This window comes from Pinus tabuliformis, chromosome J, assembly GCF_031772625.1.
Source record: "Pinus tabuliformis cultivar Carrire ecotype Pingquan chromosome J, CPIR1, whole genome shotgun sequence".
NCBI classification, from domain to species: Eukaryota; Viridiplantae; Streptophyta; class Pinopsida; order Pinales; family Pinaceae; genus Pinus; species Pinus tabuliformis.
The window spans coordinates 981,222,928-981,242,534 of NC_142295.1; the positions used below are offsets into that span (position 1 = coordinate 981,222,928).

At 39.9% G+C, this 19,607-nt stretch overlaps 1 protein-coding gene across 1 annotated transcript; it reads right to left on the reverse strand.

The window, feature by feature from the left end:
• Nucleotides 1-9,201: 9,201 nt before the first annotated feature.
• LOC149230137 (uncharacterized) lies at nt 9,202-10,986 on the reverse strand. Its single transcript, XM_089376002.1, has 2 exons — nt 10,357-10,986; nt 9,202-10,197 (listed from the first exon to the last, which is right to left on the reverse strand). The coding sequence occupies exons 1-2, from the start codon at nt 10,984-10,986 to the stop codon at nt 10,192-10,194; spliced, it is 636 nt and encodes a 211-aa protein (XP_089232128.1). The 3' UTR covers nt 9,202-10,191.
• Nucleotides 10,987-19,607: the final 8,621 nt, after the last annotated feature.

The window sequence follows — 19,607 nt, forward strand, 5'->3', positions numbered from 1 at the left end:
GAGCTTATTCCTCCACTTTTTCCACTCCAAATGCATCGAGATGGATGAAAAACAATATAATTATCCAATTTGGATCATCCTCGGTGTTGTAAATCTTAGGCCCTACGTTCCCTTGATGCGGGCAGTCCCTTTTTTGGTGGTTTTCACCACATGTCCAACACTTTAGTGGCTCTTCAAATTCAATTTTTTTATTGCTCTATAGTTGGCTACTACATATGTCCTTTGGAAGCTTTGTTGGTTTTCTACTAGCACTAATTAATCGAATTTGGGTGGTTACTTCCCTTTTTATCTGTGGCTTTCTTGGGCCATTACATTTTATTTCCAGTGTTGTCCTTGGCCTTCCATTCATTTTTAATTTCTAGCGTATGTTATTATTGATCATATCAGTATTTAAACTTCTTAATGGCATCATTCAACGTCAGAGGTTCCAAAATCTCAATCCAATCCTTGAATGCTAGAGGTAGGCCACTAATAAATCGCTGGATTTTTTCCTTCTCGTCCTTGATATATGACACATATCTCAACAACTCTAGGAACTTCGTGATGTATTCCTCATCTGACATCTTCCCCATTCTAAGCTCATAAAATTCCTTTGCCTTGTTGTCATAATACCGCTCGGACAAATACTAGTCCTTGAAAATCTTCTCAAATGCTCTCAAAGTCAATTTGTCTTTAACTGTGCCTTTGAACTTTTTTAGATCTCCACACCATATACTTGCCTTTCCTTTTAAACAATAGGTGGCAATATTGGCTTTCATATTCTTAGAATAATTCTGAATTCTGAAAAAAATCTTCATGCCCAACAACCAATATTTTGTGTCTTTATATTTCTTCATATCTCCATCAAATGCAGGTGGTTTGGCTTTCTTAAATTCCTCTAGAATATAATCCTTTTCTCACCTTCCTTGATGGTGGTGAGGGCAATGAGAGTGAAGATGGTGCCTTATAGTAGTGGAGCTAGAAGGCCTGCTGGAATGACGCACATGAGTGTTGGTCCTTCCTTCCAAGGTATTTTGAAGTACATTCCCTTTCAAAGTGTCTTCACTCTCCCGTCTATTCCTCGCCACCATCTGCTCCATTTTTTTCTCTTATGTTTCTCAAGAGCTCCCCTTGCCTCTATGACTAGTTCCCAGCTCATATTGCTTCTTCCTCTACAAATCTGAGAAGCTTTGTAAGAGAACTGCATTGATTTTTGCTTGCTTTTCCTGGGCTCATACCAATCTTTCATTATCTTCTTTAAAACTTCTCACCTCAACCCATAGGATTCTCAAGGTGTCCAACCAATCTAGAGAGTTTGCCCCTCCCCCTTGGACAACTAATCTTTCTTCTTCATTTGATATGGCCTCTTCATTGTTGTGTTGTGACTAATCTGAGCTATACTACGCCATTTTGGTCCTCATTCTTGTGCCTTTCACAATATGTTGTGTTGATAATGTGTTGTGGGATCACACAAAACTATTAGCCATATATTAGATAATTCAATGGCAATACATCATGCCCCTATTCCTGCCTTTTACAGGTTGTCATAGAAAACTATCCGCAATAACAATACCTATCAGTACATCATTATCACCAAATCAACAAATTATTAGCACCATATACCAATAGTCAAACAATTAGGCTAGCTTTTAACACCTAAACATTTGCTCGGTTAGTTTCTAAAAATCATCATAAGTCCTTCTTACAGAATCCTATTGTTACTTTCCCCATGATAGAGCCCATCCAGTCTGAGTGTTGAACCTAGATGCTCTGATACCACCTATAGAACACCTCCCTATCCCAACCCTAGTGGAAGTTGTTCACTAGCTAATCCAATCTCACTGGTAAATAGTTAGAGAGATGGGATAATAATTTTATGTCTTCAGAACTATAAGTAAGCATCACCGTTGTGTTTGTCTCATTAAGATGAATATGGTGATATAATTTTTTTACCCCAATTTGACCTATAGATCATAATTTATGCTACTTTGACTTTTTGAAAAATCAAAAGGCGCCATGTATCAACCCTACCATGTGAACCCACATGGCCGTGTCACGTAGCCAACCTTCCAGCACCACATGACAGTTCATTAGTGGTTGTCGACCCGTTCAATACACATTGGATCCCGACTCCTTACCCAGGCTACAAACTTCAAGCATTACGCGGCTATAACTCTCGGACACTCTTCATTAGTTTCCTCTAGGGCCGAAACCTCCACTATAACCTTTGCTTCCCTGGCTTCATTTCCCCAACAATTACTCCCAGATGTACTCTAGATGTTTCTTCTGATGCACATCTTATGATTCCTTCTGGGGTAGGCCTTCCAGGGTCAAACCTTTGCGACACCTCCCCAATTCCATTTCCCCAGTAATTACTTCCAGGCATACCTCAGATGTTTCTTCCGATGTGCGTCTAATTATTCCCTCCATGGTAAGTTCTAAGGCCTATACCTCTAGGTGTCTCATCCTTCCACCCTTCCCTTTTACGATAAGGCACTATATTTACCTTCATCTTGTTGCCTCCATGATGGGGCTTCTTGTCATGTCATGTAGATAAGGTTAAGCGACCAAGACTATAATGATAGGGTTATTCCTAAGGTCACAACCACACCGCTCAAAGCAGAAATTTTTCGTGGCCTGAATTAAGGAGGCCTTACTAGATCATGAGAAACATGCTTGATCATAAATTTGATGGTTTTGCATAAAGGTTTCCTCCCTTTTGACACTGTTTTTCATTCACCAAGGATTTCCACCTTGGCTTAGCTATAATGGTTCTACAAACATCTAGACTTTCGCAAGTGCTCTGCCATGGCCAAGAGATTGCTAAGGCACCCACTAGTGCTATCCCTCTTAATCTTACCGCAGTATTCTCCTTTCGAGATACAAGGGTTTCATAAGGTACTAATAAGGCTACTAGGAGATCAATTCTCCTCAAAGATACGCACACCAAGGTGCACCCTAGGGCTTGCAACAACTTGGCCAACAAGGTTATGATGCTTGTCAAGAATATCCAATGCATTTGGCTATTAGCATGGACTTGAGGTCTATTTCTTCAAGCGAGGTGATGTTCCCTGGAAAGTTGTGGCTATTGCCAACCATTTAGGAAAGAAGATTCCACACTATCTCATCTCCAAGATATGGCATGGACTATAGTGTCTAGCATGAGGAGGTTCAACACTAAAGAAAATAGAACGAGGGTGCATTCTGCTAAGAATGAAAGGCTGGAAAAATTGAATCACCCCATCTTTTAAGGTCGAGCCCCACTCATGAGAGTTCATAGAACCATTGAACCAAATCCTCGTTCTAGTGAATATGCATACCCATCATTAGGTCACACACTACAATAGGTTAAAGCTTCCATTCATGTAAATCACAAATTAATAACAATAAGGGAGAAAGAAAGTCCTCAACATTATCACATTGTAACAACAACCATACCAATGCAGACTATCATCAATTTAAGGATCATATTGTAACAAGAAGAATTCATCTTCTAAATATATTTATAAACTAATCAAGCCTCTTATGAGATATTCCAGTGCCTTTTATATTTTGCATTATCCATTAGTTAATTGTGTAGCAGCAACAATACAATCATGTATTTTCCTTGTGCATAGAAACACCATTTCAACCAAAAATGCAACATAAAATCATGTATTTTCCTTATGCATGACACACCATTTCAACCAGAAATGGAAACATGCAATCATGCATTTTCCTTGTGCATAACAACACCATTTCAACTAAAATTTCAACATACAATCATGTATTTTCCTTGTGCATGGCACACCATTTCAAACATAAATGCAAACATACAATAATTATCATGTAAAGGATTCATAACAGTACTTATCTTGTGAAATTTTAGGGCAACTGAGTCAAGGACTATGACTCTCCACCCAACTTTAGATAGTTACATCCAGTCCTCACTTGCAGCTATCACCCTCAAGCTAGATTCTGGAGAGTGATATGGGTTGGTCAAGGGATTGTGTACCAATTGCTGGTTGATACGGTGACTTTAGAGGTTATCCTACCTCCACCCATCTACCCAATAGAAGTTCACAATTTCACAGGGAATCTAGAGTTTTTTTGCCTCCACCCTTCAATTGTTCAACAATTAGAAATTCCAAGGAATCAAAGGCTTCATCTCCACCTTGAAACAAAATGGTTCCACCCACTAAGGGTATCCATAACCCACTATCAACTAGTCAAACAAGAAAAGAAGACTCCAGAACTTCGTGCTAGGAATCCAAGAGTTATATCTCTACCTAGGTTGTTAAGGGATTCCATAGAAAACCCATTTCCACCCTCCATCCCACTAGGTGTCCTGAGGTTTACCCTCACCTTAAGAAGCTCCTCTTGTCCCCTATTGATCAACTAGAATGAACAGCTCCTTTCGGATTCCTCGATCAAACCAAAAGAGCCTCTTTGCTTGTGTTTCTTCGTAGTGATCTTCCCTGCCCGTTCTCATTCACGGTAGTTCTCTATACCTCTTTCACTCACAGTCAATCTCCCTCCTTTGTTCATAGTTCTCCTTTGTCTTGTCTATGGTTGTTCTTTTATTTTCTGTGAGTTATTTTCCTAATCCGTGACTGCATAACCTCTAACATATGACACTGCCAGCAGATCTTTCCAACCAATTACAAGTGAGTCTCGTACTCCTCTACCTCAGTTGGTTAATGTGGTTCAACAACTCCCATTAACTTCCTCCTCTTTCTAGTGCCCTGCATTGTATGGGTTCTCATTAATGTTATCCCTTTGTTGCCTTGTTCCATGCCCCAACCAACATGAGCTATGTAGTTTTTTTGCAGGCCATTACATTAAGATCACTCATGCCATTAATAATCACAACAACTAGCCTTCAATGGTTGTCTTCAAACAATTCAGTTTCTCTTGCAGCAAGTAAACTAAACATCTCAAGCAAGAAACCATCCAGTGTCTAGAGTTCATGTCCCTTGCTCAACCCATGATTCTTTTATGAAAAATATTTACATTGCAAGATCAGGTTGAGAAATTGGGATTGTCACAAGAATCCCTTTTAATTGGAGACAGATGTAGGTGGATATGCTATGGGAGAGGTCTTCATGAAAGGAGGTAAGCCAATATGTTGTCCTTATGAAATGTCCCATGGCAAATTCTTGAGCTATCCTACATATGACATGGGAACTATATACTTTGGTTAAAGCTTTGAAGAAGTGGAAGCACTATTTGATATGCAGGGAGACCACCATCCACATTGATTACAAACAACTATAATCTTTGAAATCCTTAAAATATGCTTCAACAAGATAGATACTACAAGTGGATGGACTTCAAGGCCACCCACATCAAACATCATAACCTTGGATGCTCTTATGCACATGCAAAATTTCACCCATGATGTATAGAAAGACGAATACATAGAATATGAGGACTTCAAGGATGTATTCCAACAACCATAAAGCCAAGTTTGCTTAAAAGAAGGTGACAACAAATTTGACTATCATCTCCAATATCGGTTACTCTACAAATTTGATAAGCTCTATAATATAAAAGATAAAAGATTACAGCTTACTAGAAAGGTTCACACCTCTAAAGTTATACATTTTTGTATAAGAAAGAAAAGCGCCAACCTACAAAGATATCTATATTGGTCCAAAATCCAAGAAGATGTAGACCAATTTACTAGAGGATGCATAATTTGTTGTGCCAAAAAGCCAAATAATAGGAAGTCGGGTTTGCAGCATCCCTTACATACACCTACTAGAGCATGGGAGCGCGTTTCCATGGATTTAGTAGGTAGTTTTCCAAAAGCTAAGAGTGCGTGACTTACATATCAATTTGTGGTAATTGACAAGTTGAGTAAGATGTGCATCCTCATGTTTTATTAAAAGGCCATCAAGGGACAAGAGGTAGCAATTGTGTTTTTTGAAGATATCTAGGTGCACTTTGGGATGCCAAGGAGTATCATCTCAAATAGAGATAATAGATTTATGAATGCATTTTTTAGTACACTTTGAGAGAATATGGATATGGATACTAAGTTGAAGAGATCCATAGCCTTCCATCTACCAAGTTTCATCAAATGGTGTTTTCTTTTTTTGGTGGGGGGCATGAGGGGTCATAACTATGTGAACAAAATTTCTAGCATCTTAGCATCATTCTACACATCAAGAACTTTCCAATAGTGCAAATATCACCTCAATCACATTTCGTATGAGGAAGTTATTCCTGTCGCAAATTAACTTATCCTATTAACCAACATAGTAATGAGTGGATGTTACATTAATGGCCATTACTCACACATGTGGAGCAAGTAAGATATGCTTTCAAAAAGATTCTAGAAGGTCCAAAACCCAAACCCTCACTAAGAGTTGAGTCCCTAACCCTTACCCTATTGTTAAATACTACACTACTAGGAAAAAGGGTTCTATTCGTATTGTATTATTTTACTATTTCATAGTTGACCAAAGCAAGGAAGTCAAACAATGGAGTAGCACATAGGAAGTAGAAGACCATGTAGCAATTATATAGGCTATGATGTCGTTGACAACTCCATAGTGATGGGTTCACCATATTTGTATTTGCATTTTGAGGCTGAGAAGAAAAGAACAAGGCATAGTCCTCATTTCTCACTAGGTTTTCCTATATGGGGTTTCCTTGTGTACATCTTGTGTCCATTATGTGGATGGTGTGGTATTTATTATATTTACACTTTCAATGTTGATTTATCTTAATATTTTTTATGCTATGCTAGTAACTTTAAATTTCAATATTAAGTAAAACACTACATAACCAATGGTTTGCATAAACTTTTAAGCTTTGTCATGATAAAATGTTCTAGTGGAATGTCTATAATAGATCACAAATACATATGGAAGTTTTTATTAGGATCATTGGTTTTCTAAAGTCAAAAATATTAGTCACAAACCCCTATCTCCTCACTTAAGAATGTACTCACTATATAACTATGTATGTTGGAAATGAGTCATCCACTAAAATTTTATTGACTTTGATTTGACCCAAAAATATAATAAATTATTATGATCCCTTAACCACTACCTTGCAAATTCCATGCCCTAATCCCTTACCCTTTGATGCCTAATCCTTACAAAGACACAACCCCTATAATACATAACCCTTATCACCCCTTTAACTCATAATCACTCCCATAACTATTTAGTATTGCTCCTATAACCTCTAAATCCCTCACCTATATAACAATTAACCCCCACCCTTAATGTAGTTATTATCAACTAACACATTAATCCCTAACCATCAATTGCTTATAAATTAACACAGTAGTCCATAGCCCATCTAGGTATCACTATAACCCTTAAATCGATCTCGATATACCTAACTTATCTCATAGAATTGCATTTCAAGGAAACCAACTACCTTGGACCATTAAGTTCCAACTAACTTGGATGCTTGTTAAATTCAAATCCATTTTTGAGATATGGAAGAAACAAAATGATGTTGCTTTTAATTCAATATTCCCTATCCAAATATTTTCTTGGTACAACGTTGCGCTAACTTGTATCAATTAGTATCTGCAAATCATATTGTGAGTTTGAAAATTAGGAATGGAAATGAAGCATCTCCAACAACATCTAGACTTTTGGGGTAAGACGCCTTATACCATGAAAAGGGAGTGGCGTGGCCCCTCACACGTTGTATCAACTAGATGGGTCCTACAAAAACACTAGTAGGCCTCACCACCAAGTCAATTGACAAGTGTGAGAGAGACGAAAGAACATAAGTGGCGTTGGGCCCCTACCTTCGCAAAATGACAAAAAATTCCTAGCTTTTACATGGCTATTTTTGAATGGCCTAAGCTTTAACATTCTTCCAATGAAGAATGAGAAGCTATGTAAACACTTGATGTCTATCCTATAATTATTGGTTGGTGAAGCCCTACTTTAAATGATTATGACCAACCTCACAATATGATTACTTATAAATTGTTTATCTTGTCTTTTTGTTTGTTGCAGTTCTATTCCTATGACTAGGGATTTCTAACTAATTTACATATAAATTTTAACTTAATCAAATCCACAAATTTAACAATATGCTTCTTTTCATTATATTTGATTTATGATCCATTTTTTTTTTAACTTTCCATATATATTGTACTATATAAAATAATAATAAAAAAACAAAAAATAAAAATTAATAATACAGCATGAAAATAAAAAATAAAAAAACTAACTTAGACAAGCCCCTTGTTGCAGTCTTCGTAAAAAATAATAATACAGCAGAAAAAAAAAAAAAAAAAAAACACTAACTTAGACAAGCCCTTGTTGCAGTCTTCGTTACAAAGAATTTCACAATTTATCGATGTTGGAGGTACCATTTGAAGGTGCGAATGTGGTAACGTATTAAGTTCAACATTATAAAGTCTACCCAATGAAGAAATTTCTTGATTACAATAACAATTAAGTTGAACTCATTTCATGAGTGATGTGGATGGATTTGTAACATTGGTTTTGTATTAGGTACCCACTGTGTTGTAACAATACCTCTTTTTTGTTCACTTTATTATGAAAATTCAGCGAAATTATTAAGAAAACGCTTTTATAACAGAGCATCATAATCTATAAAAAAAAATTCCATAACAAAACATCTTATAAATATATATATATATATATATATTTTAAATTCATAACAAAACATCTTAAATTCATATTTTTTTGAAAAATCTTCATGTGTCTTTCTGTTAAATTGTTTCAAAAATTTTACACATTAAAATGTAACCAATTGCCTTCCATAAATGCATGTCCGTAAATGATTTGAATAAGAACTATTATGATTACTTGTTCATTGATTTGATCATCCATTCAAAGTTTGTCATTTGTTGTTTTTTTAAAAGTGTCAAAGTTTGTCATTTGTTGTTTTTTTAAAAGTGTAAAAGCTTAAATCTTAAATTTTTTAAGAAATTTGTAAACGTTTAAATTTTTTAACAAATTTGTAAAATCCCAATGTAAAATTTTTTAATAGATTTCGTAAATTTGAGTGTTCTAATTAAAATGTTTGAAATAAAATATAAAAAAAAACATAGAATATAAAAGATCTGAAAATGTAACTTTTTATTTATATTAATAACTGAAAACAAGATACATGTTCATACAAGTCGCACTGAAACCCCTACCAATGGCATGTAGGACTGTCTAATTATGACTAATCTAAGACACTGAAGCCTACTTGTGAATCCTCGATGGATATCCACTTGTGAATCCTGGATAGATGCACCTAGAATTGACTCACTATCAAATTCTCAACAAACACACAATAAGATAAACAAACTCAAAACGATCCCAATACATTCCTTTTTATAAACTTGATGGATTCTATAGAAACCATAAAGAAAATACCATAAATACATACCACGGTAAATATGATAGATAGATTTTGTCCATTCTAACTACATCGAAAAAAAGAAATATTACATGAAGGCTGCCGAACATCTATCAGAAACTATTTTCATCCCCCATGTAAAACACAATTCCCATTTAGCTCATAAAGTTGTTAGTATAACTTCAAAGTTCTTTTTGGTGCCAGCAGAAGTCCATATATCTCCATGCTTATACAAACATAGTTTGAAAGATCTGCACCAGCTGCTATACGTTCTTGCATCAACTGGCGTAAGATTGTCTCCATGCCACTGAATTGGTATCCAGGATCCATTTCAATGCACGTGACCTGCCATCAGAGAGCATTTCTAGCCGCAGATGACCCCCTTATTCTCCAGCTGACCACTTGATCTTATTCAGTTAAATGGTTTCAGATATTAGAATCCATGAATCTAGCCAATTTTATAGCCATTTGAGATTTAAAGTTTCCCTCCTTTTCTACACGAGTTATGATTAAATTTGTATGTAAGTTTTAGTATCATCATAAATACAGTCTACCAGATCCTCATCTAGGCATCTCTAGACTTGGACTAGAAATAGCAGTCATCAGCTGAACATCAATGTCTAAATAGGATCAAATGCAAACAAAGCAATGGAGGTAACAAGCGAAAGAGGGAGCATAAAACCTTACACATAAAGGTACACATAATTGGATAAAACCAGTGAAGAGATAGGAAAGATACTCAACAGTCATCCGGAGCAGCCTCTACAGCTTGATCATAGTAAAATTGTGCACGAGGTGCACCATATAAGATTGGCATAACTAGAGAGGGCATCTCCATGACCCGGACTAGCTAGTATGGCCCTCCAATAATATTCCTCAGCTCTTTCCAGACACAAAGCCGGCAGTATTAAAAATGTAAGAATATACATTTTATGAATTGAGAGTCTTTGATATATAAGAGATTAATGCTATGCAGTCAATAACACTAACATGATTAGTCATATAACAGCATAAACGCAGTTCAGATTCGTCAATACTAACCTCCTTCGCGAACCTCGCATAATTCGTTAACAGAAGTGGGTTGCCAGGATCTGCCCGAAGCATTTTCTTAAAGTAAGCATCTGTATTATTGGAATCTGATCCGGACCCATCTTCACAAGAAGCCGTCGCAGTTTTCGATCCAATAACAGCCCTATCGAACACCAAGGTTACTCCAGTGACTTCAAATATCGTGCCACTCATCAAATCATCTTTCCTCCTTCCAGAGACAAAAGGTCCCTCACCTCCATGGGTTCCAATTGCTGCTATGTTTTTCCCTCGACATTCCTCCTGTGCGTCTCCCGCGCTTTGAAACCCAACTGATATTTGAGTATCAGAATCCTCAAATTCCTCTTTGAAAACCTCATCCAATACAACTTTGCTCACAAAATATCTTGTAGATAGCTTTCTACAGAGTTCCAAAGGACCGGACCCCGAACTTAAACCCAGCCTCCTTGAACTACCATTCGATAAGGGGTTATCTAAATCAGCTTTCGGCAGCGTTCTTTCGAATCTGGGCTGTACATCGCCATTGCCAGTAACATGCAACTGGGGCAGCTGAATATATCCGCGCAAATTCAATTTTGATTCTGGTTGAAGCACAATGAGAGAATTCAGCTTCTCCAATTGCATGTTACTGGCAAGGGTGGTTAAAGTTACCTACCCTCACATGACTCTTCACCTACTACATGACTGCTTACATTCAACTATCGACACTTGGACTTCTAATTTACAAGATGTTACATACAATCTACACATGTACCCATGTGAGACAAAATAGGCTTGAGCAAGCCATGAAAGCTATCACTAACACTTGGATAGTTGTGGTAAGACCAACTCTTCAACATCCTTGTGATGATCGACGATGGCGAACTGATGCCAAGCTTGGTCGTCCATGATGGTGTCCGTGAATTCAATGGTGACATTGTTCTAGGTGGATGTTGGTGGCCACCCACCTAGCCCACTTGGACCCCCACAATTGTCTCTTTTAGTTTTTTAGTTTCCGTAATTGTATCACAATTTACTATTTTTAGCAATTTTTCGGGTCCTGAACTTCCGGAGCCATTTTGAGGCCCTAAACGACGTTTTTTGGGAAATCTGGGACCAACATGTGGCCATGGATCGATGTTGCTCTTCATAGAGTTCTAGTGCTCGAATAAATCTTTCTAACTAGCTATTGCACGCGTCAAATGAAGATCGGGTGCCAAAGTTACGACCCCAGGAAGTTGATGTACCAACTTACTCAAAACAGGGCCCACAATTTGGCGTTTCATCTTCTAGGGTTAGGTTTTGGGATGTTAAGGGTTTTTCATTGCTTCTCAACAATAAATAGGCCTTCGAGCCTCATTGTAACACAGTCTAGAGGCATGTAGCCGCCACATCTCTTCTCAGAGATAAGCTACCATCGCCCTAGCTGGTTTATTTACATTTCTGTTTATAAGCATATTTCAGTATTTTACATTAGTGAAATGAAGTATATTTTCCACTGCATCTTTGTGTTTATGGTTATCTCTATAATTTTTTGCGTTCCTATTTAAATCTGGATTAGTGGTATCAGGGCGGTCTGCTTTTTTTCTGTTTTTCTTTGCATGTCTCCAACGAGGTCGAGATATAAAGAGTTAGGGATTGAACTGGTCGAACCTTTGCAAGAACAGCCCCGCAAATCCTGACAACCTCCCATGGCGGATGAGAAGAAAGACGAGGGGGCAGGAGATCCTATCAAAATATTGCTCGAAGAAGCCCTCAAGCGACAAAGGAACACGATGATGGACAGTTTTACCCAGATCCTTCAGCGACTACCCAGAGGTGACGCATCGGCTTCCAACAACTACTCTGGAAATGCCACACCCTTTAAGGTACAAGTTAATTTTGAAATCCCCATCTTCAAGGGTCAAATAGATGCAAATGCCTTAGATAAATGGTTAAATCTGCTAAAAGGGTATTTTTCTGTTCATGATTTTTCCAGTCAGGAAAAGATTATTTTCGCTCTTCTCAAAGCAGCCCCCCACGTCAACGACTGGTGGGAAACCTACTGCGAGAAAAAAGATGAAAGTACAGGCTCACTATTTTCTATTGCACCCACTTGGAATTCCTTCCGGGATGCCATCAAGGAACAATACTACCCTGTCAAAAGCTATGAGGACAAATACATAAAGTGGACGACGCTGCGGCAAGGAAGGGACCAAGATGTGCCAGAGTTCACAAACATTTTTCACACCCTTTGCACACAGTTGGGTATCAAGAACTCTGAGTTACATTTGGTACTCAAATACCGCAGTTGCCTACACAAATACATCCAGGAAGAGATGGAGTTCCTGAACATCTCCTCGCTCGGCATGGCATATCGATACATTTTAAAAATCAAGCAGAAGTTCAAACAAAAGAAGCGAGACTTTGGATCTGCGAATCCGAAGACCAAAGGACAAAGCCAAGGTGGGGTGATCCAAGACAACCCGTCGAAGCCGCAAGAAAAGAACAACACCACGAAGTCAAAAAAGGACACATGAAAGTGGTGTGAGTTCCACAAGAGCCCCACTCACAACACAAGTGAGTGTCGGACCAAGCAGTCACTAGTGGCCGAGTTGAAGGCTTTAGAATCAGATGCATGCTCCGACCCTGAGTCAGAACCCGACAAGGGGAATGGCAAAGGGAAGCAGATCATTGACGCAAAGCCCATCACCACTATTGCCACCGCCAAGGTCTAGAAGAATGAGCCCGAAGATCCAGAAGAGGGGGAGCATCTTTTCCACTCACAAATGTGGATGAAGGGTTCGCCGCTGCAATTCATTGTCAACAATGGTAGCCAAAAGAACCTCATTTCAGCAGAGGTTGTGAAGCGGTTGGGCCTACTGAACTACACGACACCTGCAGCCGTACAGTATCGGATGGCTTCACGAAGGACGAGACCTCCGAGTTCGCCAGCAGTGCCACCTTCCCTACAACATCAAACCCTTCACAGACGAGGTATTTTGTGATGTTACACCTCTGGATGTTCAATGTGATGTACTATTAGGCCAGCCATATTTGTGGAGACGACATGCTGTGTATGACTCAAGGCCTCGTGTTGTCATTATTTCTTTGTGTAATTCGTTATACAGGATACCAGAGGTAGCCCCACCTACCGCCACCTCTTTGATCACTGCCAAGAAAGGCAGAAAGCTCATTTCCAAGACTAGGAAATTCATTTTTTGTCTGGTTCACTCCCAAAGTAAGGGGAAGATCATCACCACATCCATGACCCCCGCGAAGGGTTCCTCCATGCAGCAGCAATAGCAGAGGGATACGGTCATGAAAGAACATAGGAACAACTTCTCCTCACCCACAGGGGTACCACACAAGCTTTCGGTGGGCAACAAAGTCTCGTTGCATCTACAGAAAGAACGCCTTACAAGATCCCATCAGAAGCTCCGACCACGCTGACATGGTCCTTACACCATTACCAAGGCTGTGGGAAATAATGTTTTGGAGCACAACATTCCTCCATTCCTTCGCCTGCACCAAGTGGTCAATGTGTACCACCCTCGACCATGCTTCCGACCATTACTGGACACATATGAGATTGCAGAACAGCTCACCAGGGACCAAGTTCAGCAGATGGAGGAACTGAACGCAATGCGGACCATTGCTTCCTAAGGGGGGAGGAATGATCCAGGTGGATGTTGGTGGCCACCCACCTAACCCACTTGAACCCCCACAACTGTCTCTTTCAGTTTTTCAGCTTCCGTAATTGTAGCACAATTTACTATTTTTAGCAGTTTTTCGAGTCGTGAACTTCCGAAGTCGTTTTGAGGCCCTAAACGACATTTTTTGGGAAATATGGGAGCATGGGTTCATGGATTGATGTTGCTCTTCCCAAAGTTGTAGTGCTCGGATAGATCTTTCTAAGCTATTGCACGCATCAAACGAAGATCGGGTGTCAAAGTTACGACCCCGGGAAGTTGATGTACCAACTTACCCAAAACGGGGCCCACAATTTGGTGTTTCATCTTCTAGGGTTAGGTTTTGGGATGTTAAGGGTTTTCCATTGTTTCTCAACAATAAATATGCCTTCGATCCTCATTGTAACACAGTTCAGATGCATGTAGCCGCCACATCTCTTCCCAGAGATAAGCTACCATCGCCCTAGCTGGTTTATTTCCATTTCTATTTATAAGCATATTTCAATATTTTACATTAATGAAATGAAGTATTATTTCTGTTGCATCTCTATGTTTATGGTTATCTCTGTAATTTTTTTCATTCCTGTTTAAATCTGAATCAGACATCTTGCTGAAAGCGAACTCTTGCCTCTGTTGCATCCGGGTAAACTGATATGGCTCCTTTGTCCAACTCGTCTGATAATATGTGCATCATCATATTGAGTGCAGATGTACCAACAACATACCGATGCATAGTGTTTGTGCTGATCTCCAAGTATGTGTTGGTGACCATGCGCATCAACTTGTCGAAATACATGTTCAGCTTCAGTCAGACTTTCTTCTTGTCTTCGCTTTGGTGAGTGTGCCAAATGGGTGGGATCGCATGCATGCACACAATGACATCCATACTCCTGAATACCCTTGCATGCAATCGAAAACACTGCTCACCCTCTCTACTCCATGCCAGCTTTTGGATGGGTCCATAACCTGTATGGGTGCAATTTCATCAGTCTGTGCATGTTGGACCTCCTTATGTGCATATTCCTGCTGCAACTCCTTCTCTCTTCTGTGCAGCTCCTGTTCTTCCTTGAGTTTCTGCTTCAGCACCTGCAACTCCTTCTCTATTTCTCTCTCTGCCTTCGTGCGATCCTCTTTTCATGTCGTCGCCTCATAGCCTTAATCTCTAAAAATTCTTTCATCACAGGTGGATCTACTTGAGCTTGCAACTTTGTTCCACCTCTACGTTGTCAACAACCCTCATCTTGCATTTGTCACTTGTAGGTGTGCTACCTTCTGTTGCTGCTGATGGTGCTACTCGTTGTGACATCACTACCATTTCATCTTGATATCCTTTTCCATGAACAACTTGATGTCTTCATATATAAGCAAGTTCATAGACACTTGATCCACTGCATCCCCAGTTGTTCTCTGAACGATGTCATCGACTCTGCTCTCCTTGAATCCATTGTACCTATGCTGGTGAGAGGCAGACAAACACCTGTGATACCTGGAGACATAAAAACACTCATGACAAGCAATCTGTCAGTCGAAAACCAAAACAAACTGGAGGAATGACATGCAACATACTTGTGTGACTGTTTGTGAAGATTGTGCAATTTTCACCGGGAGGCTAGGAGACTGACTACAAAAATTGTGCAACGCACAGTCCGGCCGGTCGGGAGGTTGACTGAATGCTGGAACTGCGCAATTCATAATCCATCCTAGCCTGTTGAGGACTGGAACTGTGTAATGCGCAATTTCAGTCAATAGTGACATGCAAACCAGCAAACTGCATTGCGCATTTTTTGGGGCCAACAAGGCACTACCTCCCAGAATTGTGCAATGAAAGCCTGGAGGTTAGTGTTGGGCCAAACTTGCACAATTTCTGGAGGGAAGCCAGAGCCTTCACTTCCAAAAATGTGCAATGCTAGTCGGGCAAGGCAAGGTCTAGGCTAAGGCAGCCCAGACCCGCCGACGGCCGACTGAAAACATGAGAAGTTTGAATGCATGGTGATAGTGATTGTAAACAAGAGTGAATGATCATGCATGCAAATAGTAAGTGCAAGATTCAAAAAATGAGAAAGCATGCATGTGTGTGAAGCGATTCGCCTTAACAATGATCGTCGGTGCAAAAATAGTGTCATGCATGCGACAGCAGTGAGATGCGAACGAAAACTGAAACAGTGCTTCTACAAGCTAACATACATTAAAATGACAGCAAGCGCTCATTGAAATCAAGTAGAAAACACTCAAACAAAGAGAAACAAAAAAGCGACAAAAACACAGCGCAAGACATGAAAGGAAGACTTACCCTCAAACAGCTAAGCTGCAAGTGCCAAAGACTCCTGGATGCAATGTGGGATGTTAGAGTTGCAAGATCGATGTGAGGAATGAGCTCTACAGCGTCTAGTTCATAAGTTTTCATAAGATCGAGGTTATGACACGCAGGCCACAAATCTAGGAGAAAGTGACACTTGGCGAGAGGTTTCTAAAATGAGATTTGCATGTAACCTCCAGCTGCTAAGTATATATCCCTAGCTCTAGGGACGCCTTTTTCATGCTACCTTTTTCTATTTCGGGAAGAGCAGCCCATGCACGCAAATTAGTTTTGCTTGGTCCTGGAGGGAACCGGTCAACCTGAAGGCACATGCAACAACCTGCTTCACTGAGAGAGGGATTTGCGCAATTTTGAGAGGAGTTGGGTTGGTTGTCCCAGAGGGACTGCGCAATTTTTGGGAGGAGCAGGTGACTGCTGCCAAGAATTGCATAATTTCTAGGAGGAGCTGGGCTGGCTGTCCTGGATGGATTGCACAATTTCTAGGAGCAGGTGACTACTACCCAGAATTGTGCAATTTATGGGCTGAGCTACAGTGTTGGCCAGATTGTGCAGTTTTTCCAAGGAAGCATTTCTGACTGCTCTGCACAATTTTGGAGCTCAACAGTCTTCCCAACTAATTTTTGCAATTTTTGGGCTGAGTTGTAGTGTTGGGCTAGATTGTGCAATTTTCCCAAGGAAGATTGTTTGACTGCATTGCCCAATTTCTGAGCCTAGCAGGCTACCTAGCAGATTCGTGCAATTTCTGGAGGGAAGGTTGGTGCCCCTCTAGGAGTGCGCAATTTTCTAAGGGAGTTACTCAGCCAGCAACTAGCCCAAGTCCGAAGTGGCAAAACTAACATGCACAGGCTGGCAAGCTGTTGAAAAACCAATGAAGCCTATGTACCTGACAGTGCAAGACATGCTGCGAAGATGGTTGGTAGGAAGGATCCAAAACAAAGCTAAGGCAAAATTTTGGAGGGTGGTTGTAGTCGCTACAACACTAGGTGACACACTGGTAGAACTTCAGCTCTCTAAATGGACCTTGTTCATGAAAAGAAAGTCTAACACCTTCAGAAGTATTGTTCAGTTCTCTATTCATCTTGGTTTCCACACTTGCTTGATTGTAAGATATAGCATCTGCCAAACCCGTGGTCAGTTAAAACACATTCCAAGCCAAGTAAACGCAGTTATTTCGATTGGGGATGAGGGGTACATTGGTGCACAAGCAATATGGTCGTCAAAGTTTTAGTTTCATCTCTGTTGTTGCTCCACTGCCAGTAGGCCTGAGCAGTACCCCAGTGGAGTCACACAGGAACACAAGCATCGCTCCGCTGCCAGTGAGCTTGGTCAGTACCCCGACGAAGTTACTTGCATCACCTCTCTACACAGGAATCCTTTCTCTTCTTTCCCCTTATTCATTTTTCATTTTTTTGAAATTTTTCACTTTTTCATTTTTCATTTTTCGTAATTGTGCATAGAAATTATTCATTTCAGAGGTAGAAGAGGTATCCCAAATTATTGAGAGAAGAAGAGGTTGTTCCTTTAGAGAAGTAGTTTATATATACCTCTGATGTGCTTGTTAATGTTTTTCCCCTCGCCTTACTCTACTTGACTAAGCTGACAAAGATTAACCCAAAAACAACCAACTAGAGTAGGTAACACTAGTTAGCGCACAAGCATTTTGTTTTCACCAAGGTTCACTTCGAATAGTACATATTTTCCATCGATGTATTATGGACTGAAGATAACAAGTTCTTCATGCAAAGGCAAGATGACATATAACCAAGTATTGATAACTGCACAAGTCCTCTTATACTTTACCCAGCTTGTTTCAAGAGTTGCACACAGTTTCATGTGAAACTAACCTACGAACGTAAACAAGTAAACAAACACAAAACAAAGCAGAAGCAGAAGTAAATGCATAATCAAAGCGATTAAGCAAACAAGCAAGTGAGCAAACAAACATGCAAGGTAAGAAGCAAACAAGCATGCAAGCAAACAAACCAAAAACAAACACTACTCCTACTCCTAAGCTAATGGTGCATGGGTCTGCTCATTGGTTGACTCATGTTGGTGAAGGCATGGTTCGTGAACAACACAATTGCGCGAACCAGCAAACAAGAAAGATATAACAATGAAGATAGAAACACTCCGAGTTTAGATGTGTCCATAGAACATAAGTGAGGGCAAGTGCACGGCATGCAATCCTTGGACTTACCATGATGTTGTGTGACACTGTGTGCAGATTTTAAGTGTACTCATTCTCTTGATCGTGACATGCAAGCAAACGTGAGAAAGGTAGACCACTTATACTGCACAAGTGTGCTTGTTGTATAAGATTCCTCCAACGCGTGAGCAATGGGATTGTGTAGTTCGAGTGGAGGAAGCGAAATATGTGTGTGAGATTGATCTTCAGTGCATACATATTAGTGATGAGGTGCCTTGGGTGTTTGAACAATTTCCTAATCGAAAGTGAAACCATCCTCAAGATGGCGAGGGCTTGACATAACCATTAGCTCGGGCTGAAGTGCCTCGACAACCTACGAGGTTTCGACTTCATCGACAGATAGATCATCATAGACTAATGTCTTAGACGAACTAACAACAATTGAATCAACATCATGATCAGATGAAGAAGTAGAGAGATCACGACAACCAAGATCAAAAAATTTATGATGTTTGTCGACATCCTCATGATTTGATGAATCACATAGAGGGGTAGATGAGAAGCAAGAATGTTCACCCTCTGCATTCCTGAAAAAAGCAAATGAAGAATCAAGTAGATGTTCAATGAATGATTTGTCCTCTCTGTTGTCGGATGATGGACTGACATCCGGTGTATTCTGCGAATGATCAACAATGGGTGCATCCGTAGACAGAGATACACATGCGAAATCAGGGATGGAAGAATCACCAAAGGTGTCAAGAAAACACGGAGGAGGCTCAGACAGAAGGGAGTCATCCTTCGCCGAGGATTGATGCTCAAGCTCCTAGTCATACTCTTCATGAATGACAATGTAGGTTGGTTGTGCAACACCAACTCCGTCAATGGCTTGATCCTCATTCACAATAGGTGTAGAGTCCAAAATGGAAGAACACAAGACAGTGCAATCCAGAGGATCATCATAATACGAAGACAGAGGTTGAGGTACGAAATACATGTGACAACCCATGGGATTCACAACCAAGTCTGTACGAAAATTGAGAGAAGTGATGTTGGGAGGATGTGACAGTTGAACAGATGTGTGTGCATGTTCTCCCACATCACTCTGTGGTGGTGGAGTTGTTTGATGAGGGGA

Excerpts from the sequence above, each read along its gene's own strand:
- LOC149230137 (XM_089376002.1), bottom strand. The coding sequence starts at position 10,986 with ATGCAATTGGAGAAGCTGAATTCTCTCATTGTGCTTCAACCAGAATCA.